The sequence below is a fragment of the Rhagoletis pomonella genome, unplaced genomic scaffold (assembly GCF_013731165.1).
Source record: "Rhagoletis pomonella isolate Grant_MI unplaced genomic scaffold, Rhpom_1.0 Rhpom_scaffold_00005, whole genome shotgun sequence".
NCBI classification, from domain to species: Eukaryota; Metazoa; Arthropoda; class Insecta; order Diptera; family Tephritidae; genus Rhagoletis; species Rhagoletis pomonella.
Window position 1 is genome coordinate 75,580,656 of NW_023458559.1, and position 10,957 is coordinate 75,591,612.

The 10,957-nt window shown below is 35.7% G+C and overlaps 1 protein-coding gene across 1 annotated transcript in view; it reads right to left on the bottom strand.

Annotated features, from left to right (window-relative positions):
• Positions 1–7,838: 7,838 nt before the first annotated feature.
• LOC118740221 overlaps positions 7,839–10,957 on the bottom strand; it is a 125,549-nt gene continuing 122,430 nt past the window's right edge. The window contains exon 5 of the mRNA XM_036471719.1: positions 7,839–8,004. Coding sequence (XP_036327612.1) covers positions 7,839–8,004 — 166 coding nt within the window. The remainder of the gene's footprint in view (positions 8,005–10,957) is intronic.

Below are 10,957 nucleotides of genomic sequence, written 5' to 3' on the forward strand. Positions count from 1 at the left end.
CTACGGTTTACTAAAAATCTTTATTGGTTGCAGTTTTTGGAAATGAGGATGCGAATGATGCATCGATGTTTTTGAAATATCGATAATATCGTTTCAAAATTCGATTTTTCCATAGGTGTTTACAAATTTCTATCCCCGTTATACGTTGATACTTTGGGGGATCATTGGAAACCATCGATATATCGACGCTTTTCAGGCGATATATCTCAGCATCGATTTACTATACGTCGATGCATCAGTGTTACTCCCCAAAATATGTATGCCTAGTTGTAAATGCTTTCAATATTTATACTCACTCTTTTACCCTTACTTTTTTACAGAGTCTCTTCGAACTCGAACTAGCCGGCTGTAATGAAGTTACCGAGGCTGGCCTATGGGCTTGTCTAACGCCGCGTATTGTCTCGCTCTCGCTAGCGGATTGCATTAATATCGCTGATGAGGCGGTGGGTGCTGTGGCGCAATTGCTGCCATCGCTATATGAATTTTCACTGCAGGTAGGTTTCAAGCAAAATTTTTGAGTCATATGGACATTTTATCAGTTGAAAGTATTACCATAAATAGTATGTACATATCGATGGTCAAACATTGACAAATCATAACTGACAATTTTTCTAAAGTAACAAAAATTACTAGTAAAATTTACAATCTTTTGATGTATAAAACTCAATTTCGGAAAAGTGGATAGTTATGAGTTGTCAATTTTTTATCGTCGATATTTTTTGCAACATACATACATATGTACATATATTAACTTCGTTTACTTTATTCATTATCCTTCGCAGGCTTACCACGTCACCGACGCTGCTTTGGGTTATTTCTCGCCAAAGCAAAGTCATAGTCTGAGCATACTGCGTCTACAGTCGTGTTGGGAGTTAACCAATCATGGCATCGTTAATATTGGTAAGTGAAATATTGATAGAATTTTATAAAAAAAAAAACTTGGTTACTCTAATATCAAAATGATGCACCATCATCGAGTAGTTCGCGATATTTTTTTTTTTTTTTTAATTCCCCACATATATATATTCGTATATTGTATATGTATATGTATTGTATATGTATATCGCACAATAATGTATATATGTTTCTACAAAAATGTCAATAAATTTATCGATTATTTTAGTAATGGAAAACATTGTCGCTAATAGCGTCAATGGGCCTTATGAATAACAATTATGCTCTTACTTTTTATTAAAATTTCAGACCTTTTACTTAAATTTATTTGAATAAATCGAGTAGAAGGTCTGAAATATTAAGAAAGAGCAATTGCTAAGTTTTAATTCATTAGGCCCAATAAATATCTCGATAACTCGATTTCGAGTTTTGTTTTTTTGAGTTATGACACTATTGAAGTAAATGAGCGATAAGCATGTGTGTGGTTGTGAATGCATTCATATACATATGTATGTATATATTTGCTAATTTAAGAGCTCCAGTCAACTGAAAAGCTTCCTAGAAAAAGAAATGGCTGTATCAAAGTTCGCACAAGTGAAAACATGCCTGAAATATTTTTGAATGCAAATGCAATTGCAATTAGGGTTAATTTGTGAATATTCATTGCAACAAACTTTCCTACTCAATTTTAAAATCAAATGACGGTCGACCAATAAGCAGAGCGCAAACCAAAAGAGCCATAAAAATTTAAGTTGAAGAAAAAAGTGCCTGTTGGTAAGTTCAGAGAAGTTAAGTAAGCAACATAATTCGGCAGGAATAACTTCCAGTTTTGCACAAAAAAAAATGTGCAAAAAGGGAAAATAAATTACTGTAGGCGATATCATGCAAATATTTATAAGTAAAAAAGCGCAATTATGCTAGAAAAAATGAAGCACTGCAATGCCTGAAGTAGCGAAACGAAAATATGGCCCTACAAACATATGTACATACGCAGATAGTAAAAATATATGTATATAGCTCCACACAAGCTTACAGCGCAACAGCAAGTGTTGGAAAAGTTTTGCCAGTGGTGCATGCAGCAGCAGGAGAATTGAGCAGAAACTGCATGGCGCTATGAAATTCGCAGCATTGAAATGGGGCAATTCAAAATAATTTCGCCTGTTACTTGATGCCGCAGTCGATGAGGCAGAGAGGGTGCGAGATCGAGAAGTGAGAATATTTTTTATTCGCATTATAAATGTATAAAAGTTACTGCAACTGCATTCCCGGGCGTAATGCTTCAGCGGGCACAAACGTCGTTGGTGAATATTTTTATTTGTAAATTATTTTTTCTACAAAAATTACAACTTTCAAGCTGTACGAAAATAATAAGTCAAAATATGTAGGTGAAATTCGCTTTCCGCAGATAACGTAGATAGGTAATATGGATATGAAAGACGCTTAGGGGGCCAACTACATTGTAAGTAGTAAATGGTAACTGGGGAACGCTTAACGAAACAAACGCCCACACTTGAGTTTTGGCGCTATTACTCGTCGTTGTGGTATACGAAATTGGTGAGTAAGTCAGGTATACGGTTGGAAGCGTTCCATTTTGGTTTGCTTGACTTAAGTCAATATATATGTATGCCTGTACGAATGCATTCATTATTTATTTCGATGTTTGTTATACCCGAGCGCACTTGTGCACAAGGGTATATTAATTTTGTTCACATAACGGTTGTTTGTAACAGCCAAAACGAATCGAGATAGATATAGACAAATGTATACATAAATGATCAGGATGAAAAATCGATTAAGCCATGTCTGTCTGTCCGTCCGTCTGTCCGTCTGTCCGTCTGTCCGTCTGTCCGTGTACACGATAACTCGAGCAAAAATTGAGATATCTCAACGAAATTCGGTATGTAGGTTTCCCTTAATCCAAGGTAGGTTGGTATTGAAAATGGGCGAAATCGGACTTTAACCACGCCCACTTACCATATAACGGTAATTTCCAGAAATACTAAAACTGCGATATTTTAGTAACTAATGAAGATAATTCACTCAAAATTGATATTTATAATAAGTTTTAGACGAAAAATAAGAATATTATAAATTTTTGGAAAATGGGCGTAGCCACGCCCACTTATGGTTACATGTGTATATCTTGGTAACCGCTGCACCAATTTCTTCCAAACTTCGCACAGTTGTTGGCCTTGGTACAGCATAAAAAATCGCCGAAACTTTTTAAAATCGCCCAATAACCACGCCCACATCCCATATAACGGTAATTTAGAGAAATACAAAATCTTCGATAAATCATTAAATATTGAAATCGGACTAAAATAACGGCCGCTTCTCATATAACGGTAAATTTCAGAAATGCTTGAAACTCCTATATCGAAATTGAAGGACGCTAATTTACTCAAAATTGATACACCCCGGCTTACCATCTAGCGGAAGGTTTCGGAAAGGTGAAAAAACATATATTTAATACTTGCGCCGGGTATTTAATGTTCGGCTCCGCCCGAACTTAGACTTTCTTACTTGTTTTTACTGCAACTTATAATTTGAGTGGAATTATTGCAATTTTCCAGTAGTGTGCTAGTTGCGCAATAAACTGAGATGACTCTTGAAATGGTTTCCTCATTTTCGATAATTTGCAAATTTAATTGAAGAGGAAAAGCTGTGCAGAGTGTGAGTACAGCACAAAGCCGTTTATAATAATGATACAAAAAACTAGTAAATTTTTGACTTTTATTTGTTCGATCAAGAAAATAAATGCATACGATATTTTGCAAATATATTAGCAAAATTTTCCCGGAATACCTTGCCTTTTATTTTTAGGTATTCACGACTTCCGAAAAATTCAGAGAAACTCCAAAAAAATCCGAAAATGTCATGAAAAATATCGAATAAATCTGAAAAGTCGCGATAAATCTCAAATCTCCAAAAATCCCAATAAATAGCGAAGATGCCCGAAAATATTAAAACAAACGAAAACCCGACTTCAAAAAAAGAGAAATATTTTTGTATGTATGTTACCGAATAACTTTGGACCATGTGAACTGTTTTCGATTATTCGTTTTTCTTCCAACTTTTTGAATCTTTATATCTCGGAAACGATGGCTCTTAGGACAAAAAGTATTTAGATATTTTTTATAGACAATTATCGGATATATAATTTTTGTCTAAACTAATTTTATGACAAACTTTCCGTTTTGCTAAAAATCGCGAAAAACTCGTTTTTGTGACCTTTGACCCCGAGTAACTTTTTTTCCAGGTATCGGATCGATAAGGACTTTTTAGATTTCATTTATGATGGTGTTTTGAACAATCCTACCAATTTTCAGCTGGGCGGGAATTTTTGTTTTCTGGAATGTCCAAATTGACCGGACTATTAAAAAACTAATTCAGTAAAAGTTTTGAATATCAAGTTTTCTTCCTTTTAAAGAAGCTTAAATCTTCTATAACATTAAGTTCAAGTCCTACACCCTTTTTCCTGAACAAATAAAAAGTAGGCTTGAATATTAAATTAGTTTCTGCGATGCCGTCCTTTTGTTGCATTGTATTCAATTTCCACTTGAATTACGCAACAAAAAAATTACAATTCTTTAAAGAAGAAATAAAAAATCCAAAACAATGGAATGGCATGAAAAACTAACATAAAACGCACTAACGTTGAACAAAGCCTGCACTTAACACCACAGGCGGTAAGAGCCGCCTATGTGACCATGCAACGGTCGACAAAACCCAGACTAACGTTGGCCGTGAAGCGACAATGCGTCTGATGAGCGTCAAACGCAGATGCAAAGTGCATTAAACTTGCACTCAAAGAGGCGTAATCAATTTAATTAGTCAGCCTTTTGAGTTGCTACAAAAGTCACGAGCATAAACGAATCGTAGTAGAAGCTCTAGCCAGCAAAGTGTGAACACGCAAGGCATAGAATTTAGGAACAAAGCGAAGAAGTACTAGTGAAAAGGGGTAAAGCGAGAATAAAGCAAACGCCAAAGGGGAGAAATATTATTAAATAGAAAATGCCGGTGGCTATGTTGTTTTTATTTGGAGATGGGGTGCAGGCGAAATATTGAAATAATACCTGCCTTATCTGCAAAAAAACTGAGGAGGAGTATACGAATGAAGTGCAGAAAATCGAGTGCACCTCCTAAAGAAAGGGAGTGAGGAGTGAGGAGTGATGAATGCATTTGCAGCACCGAGTGATGGCTGCTAAAGTGCTGAGAGTGGAAAAAATTTAAAAATTTATTGTTGCTTGGGTAATTGCATTTACGTGATTGAGTGTTGTTCATTCGCTGTGCATAACGAGGAAGCCGCACAAAAGGTGTTTGCATGCATTGTTGGGTTCAGAAACTCGCTATGGACCTTCATAATTGTTTACTGCTGAGGTTTTGATGAAAACTGCATATCAGGTTGTTATTTGTATGTATATATTAACTTAATGCATTTAATTTGAGAGTTTTTTTAATGATTTCCAAAATTAAGCGTTTTTAACCAATAACTCTGCATACTGTTACGAATTTAACTTCTCAACCTATAGATACGTATATGCTATCGAGTGTGCCTAAAAGCAAGGCATATTCAACAAGGTAGAAGTGACAACCCAGTTGAGCTCCCTCATAGCCGACTAATTAATTAATCCTTTGTGCTGCGCGTGCCATATTTGCTTACATATGTATCTTAAAATCAGCTTCATTTTAATAATTATTGCATTTTCATTATGTATATGTACTTTCTTGGCAATTTTGTTGTTTTTATCCGCCCAATGCCTTTGTGGATTTAATTTGTTATTGAAATACATACTTAACTCTAAAAGAATGCGATATTTATAACAAAAGTTTTGATTCTTCCTCATATTCGGTGGTGGATAATTTTCGCATAATAAACACATTCGGTAATATGATTCACTATAACCTGTACAAATAATAATACGTGAGCTTCATATTAAGCGTCGAATTTAATCAATGAATTTAGTGAAACGAAATTTTGTCTTATTGATTTATGGTCTGATTAGGCATACTTCGCATAACTTCGCGTACGTTTCCAACTGTCATTTTTTATTTACTTTGTATGTACTCCATTACCCATATTAAATGGTAGCGACTATCCTGCGTTTTATAATTACGTGGACAGATGTCTTAAGTATATGGAGCTTATATTAAATGAGTTCTTATGAGCAAAATGGTTAAAAAAAAATAAGTAAAAAATCTATCAAAGTGTCTCAGTTTATATGTTTGTTTCTCCGACTGTCGACTTATCGTCATTGTCGTATGCTGCTTATTTAAGTGCATTGTAAAATTTTAATATGAATAATGTATTTAACAAGATACACTTACTTATGTAATGGTTTTGTAAAGTATACAATTGAATAAAGAAACATCAACTAACTAACTACTCCATTACCCAGAAATTAGCAGAACTTGTAAAAACTTAACGATCTGTTAAGCTTAGATTTTGCCTTACTATTTCTTAAGTGACATTCCAAATGCAGTGGTACCAGTGGTTTTGCGAAGTTATGCGAAGTATGCATAATCAGACCTTTACTCAATTTGCGTCTACGCATCAAATACCAACTTCTATCTAATGATGATATTCCAATCTTTATAGATGGTTCGGAAAGGGATCTAGCGTCTTCTCATAGCCGTTCTAATTTAAGGAAGCTTACAGACTGATGCCCGGTTTTAACAATCATTTTTAGAATTTATCAGACTGTTAAAGTTTAAAAAGGCAAAATTTTCAAACTAAATTGGGATATTCTAAATTTTAACAGTCTTATAAATTTAATATTGATTGGTGAAACCGGGCATTAGTGACTGAGACGCATTTAAGCCCTTAAGCCTGCTTTCACGAGGTGCTAGAACTAGTAATAGCAGGTGAAAAAAGCGGCACACTTGTTGAATATTGCGCTCACTCTGGCTATCATTTGATGAACAACAACCAGGAACTTTTTTAGGCTCCTCAAGCCGAACATACGCCTTTCAGAATAATTCTAACGAGGAACTAAACTATAGTCCATATGTCCGCTAGCTCCAGAGCCACGTATAATTATTTCTGTAGAAGTGGTAAAGGTAAGGAAAAATCCATAGAGCATTTCTGTGAAAATTCCCAGCATTGGAGGTAGCCTGAGTTATTTAAATACATGACGGGATAGGTTTGAAGGTAGGGAGAAATCTACTAGTGCGTCCAATATGCTCTCTATGGGCATCCGCTGAACTCTTGACATGCAGTGTGTCATTTTTGAATTGTAGTTCCTTTCTGTACGCAATTTTCCACATTTTTTAGTTGCTTCGATTTTTATATTCTTATTTGAAGCAACTAAATGAGAAAAAATAAAACATGTAAACAGACTTTTAGGCGGTCGCGCTTATTGATGCAAAACTGAAGGAAATATGCACTTTGAATAAGTGTTAGGTAGCAGTTCGCTTTTTCTTTGGACGAGTAGTCAAGGCGCAACTTCAAACGCAATAAAGACACACGCACACACCTATGTATGTACACTTGTCCCCTATTTACATGCATATTTTTCTCTCAAAAATGCTAACACGGCAGAATCTGATGATAGCCAGCACATGGCACTACTTAGATACATACAAGCCTTGTATGTATGTATGCTTGTATCTACATGACTAACCTTGCGCCATGAAGTTGTCAAAGATTACCAACACATGCTAAAGCACACTCAACAGCTTTTATATTTATTTTTGCTGCCACTTTCTCTCCTTTGTCTCCATTTTTTACTCTAACTCTGTGCACGCCTGCACAAAACCTCAACTTACCACCCGCTATTGCGGTGACTTCTATCGGCGAACAATATCCTGCCATGCAACAATGCACGTCAGCAGCAGCACGCACACTTGCACACATCCAACACACAGCAACGCATACAGTCGCACACATTTCCTGTTTACCTTTTTTCACTGCTGTCCTATGCAATTCGTTGACTTTTTGCAATTTATTTTGCAGCACAAAAGTATGCAAGGTTAACCATGTACAACATGAATCGGCTGATGGTTATTGTAGTTGTTGTTGATTCGTTGCCACCGCTACCACTGCTGCTGGCACTACTGCCACTGCTGCTACTTCCGTTGATGATGATGACGACATTACGGCCATCAGAGCTGCCAAGCGAGTGCAAATAATTGAACATAGCGAGGCTGTGTTGTATGGCAGTGGTGTGGGGGAAAAATTTTGTGGTCTTGGCAGGCCCGTTGAATGGCAGTGACAGATATGCGCTGCGCAGCGCAATGCGTGATTCGATGTGTATATGAGGAAAAGAATGAGAATGTTACTGCGTAATAATGCATCAGCGTGAGTTCTCCAATTTACATATATGTGGGGGCGTGTTGTTGTTGATTGCATAATTACAGGCGAACAGGCAATTGCGTGCATGTTGACGGGCCACTGCTCCTCATTTGCATTCATTGGTTTATGTAGTTATGTACCCATTGAACAATGATTTTCACTATGCTATGTTTGTTGAATGAACTGGAGTTTTTGCCTTTAAATGATCTGAATTGATTGTTGAGAGTTTAAAATATTATTTTACCATTCGATATACATATTTATATGCTTCTACTAATACAAACAATTAATTCAATATAAATATGTCGCGGAAAACCCTAACTGGTTTCGGAAGCACAAAAGTGTTCAGCTTCTTAGGAACTGAAATACCAGTTTCATTATCATAAATACTAAGGTCCTTGATAGCCGCTTGTATGTCCGTCAATATCAGAATATTTTGGTTCCTTTGTATGCCTCTGTATTCCAATTGCAAGATACTGGTTCTTTAGGATATCGATCTTTCAAAAACTTTAAAGTCCGGGTCTATTCTGTATTGCGGTTCGAAAAGCAAATCATTCGGACTCGAATGTTTGGCGCTATGAATTTGTATTAGACCATGTCTCTTTTCAAATTGCATTCAGTTTCGAATCGAAAAAGAGAGTAGCCCCACTGGATCCGAATATGAAAAGGGGTAAATTATAGAACTCCATACACAGATGCCATTGGACAAGCTTCTAAGGCTTCAGTTATTTATACGCATGCTGGCTTTTATATATTAGGTCGCACCATCACCATGTATTCCCAACTCAGTATTTTCGAGAGTAATGCCAACTTAATATAGCATAATAGTAATTCATATAACACTTTTTTCGTTATTTTCCTTAATCTCTTTCGATAGTGTTTTCTGGATTAATTTTAGCCTCATTTAAATTTTTCTTCTGATGTCGACATTCAAACCTTTCCAATAGAGAACAGAATTGTTCTCAAATTTTTTTTTTTCAAACTTGGCACTACCTCATTTGTTCATATTTTAACAACCTACATCGTTCACTCTCTTCGTTTATTGAACTGCTGACTGTTTTTTTTTTATTATGCGATATTTACAAGTAGGTATGCCCGCTTGTTTATACATATGTGTACATATGTATATGTAGAAAAATGTATATTCATCAGCACGTACACTCCAGTGCAGCTTGCTTGCACTCGTCCATTTGGCCTTGGCTTAAAGTGCATCGTAAAGCGATTAATTTTGCGAAATGGCGTTGGCCCAATTTGAGGAATGGAAATTTCAAGTATTCTCATTTGCATTTACCCACTACGCTTTATACTTGCTTGAGCATTTCTAGCTCAATTGATTGGAATAGTTGGCTCTTGTGTATGCTTGTATATGTGAACATACATACCTACACATTTTCACATAGTATGTATACTAGTTATGTATGTATGTAAATTGAAGTTGAAATAGACATGCCATTGTAATTGAGTTGAACAAGAAAATCCAGTTCAAGGATAATGCTAAAGTTGGTAGTTTGCACGTAGATTGACTTTTTCGGGGTTATTGTATGTTTTGATTGCTTGCACTTAGTTGCACTATTTTTAAGTGAAGGGTATAGTGCTATCCACAAGCTGACATAAGGATGTTCCACGTCAATCGGTAGAGTACGATGACCAAAATTCCATGGAACAGATTAAAATCTTAAAATCGTTGGCTAGATGTTCCCATTGGAAGTAGTGTAGCTTTGTTGGAAAATTAAGCTTGGCGTTGAAACTAAAATTAGATTTTGCCTTACAACTTTTGTGCCTCTGAAGAACGCAAAACTAAAAAGTAAAGTTTTACCAAAAATATTATTAAGATCAAAATAGAATAAAATTTCCTATCAACTAATACTCGAGCCAGGTATAGACAAGAAACTTGGATTGCAACTTTGTCCATCCTATATTCCAGCCTAATGGTGGTGCCCCGAAAGATAGCACCAACAAAATTACCATTTACCTTCTAGCCACCCTAATGTACGTGTTCGCTCTTGGCAAAGTTTTAAAAGCTCAGCGCAATTTATATTTATTAGCTTAATATACAGCTCTTATCAGCATTTGCGTTAAAAAGTATGCTTTGTTTTCGCAACTAATAAATCAAATGTTAATAGCACTCAACATATTAGTACACACATAAATATGTATGTATTTAGATTCATGTTTTCTCTGATGATATTTTATGTTCGAATAAATGTCTCAAATAAATGGTAAGAAATATGAAAAAAGTTTTTTCTCTTTTTTCAATAGGTTGAGTAAAAAAAGTTTTAAAACATATTGCATATTTGCTTTAAGATTATACCCTGCGCTTGTTTATTAATATTGAAAATATCAATTTATAAAATGTCTGTCTGCTTTACGCATGACAAAATGGCTTTGTCAAAATTTTGTCATCATAAAAGTGTCATTAAGCGCCAAAAAATATTAAATCAAGAATACCGCACAAATGTTGCTCAACTAATTGGCGTGATTATGTGCCGCCGCAGTTGAGCTTGAAAATTCGAAAAAAAAAATTGCCATAAACTTTTGTTTGACTTAAAAAGCATTGCAATTTCTTAGGCAGCTTTGTTCGAACATCAACGCCCGCGAAATGCGTGACTACATACATACATATGTACACAACGCTGCGTGATATCTCACCAAGGCATTCAGCCAGTCAGTTAACAACTCAGTCTGTCAAGCAGTCACGCTGTCGCTGAGTCAATGAGCTTAGTAGCCAACTTTGCAGAGCACACTGAGCTGATTTGTCATGCGAAGCTC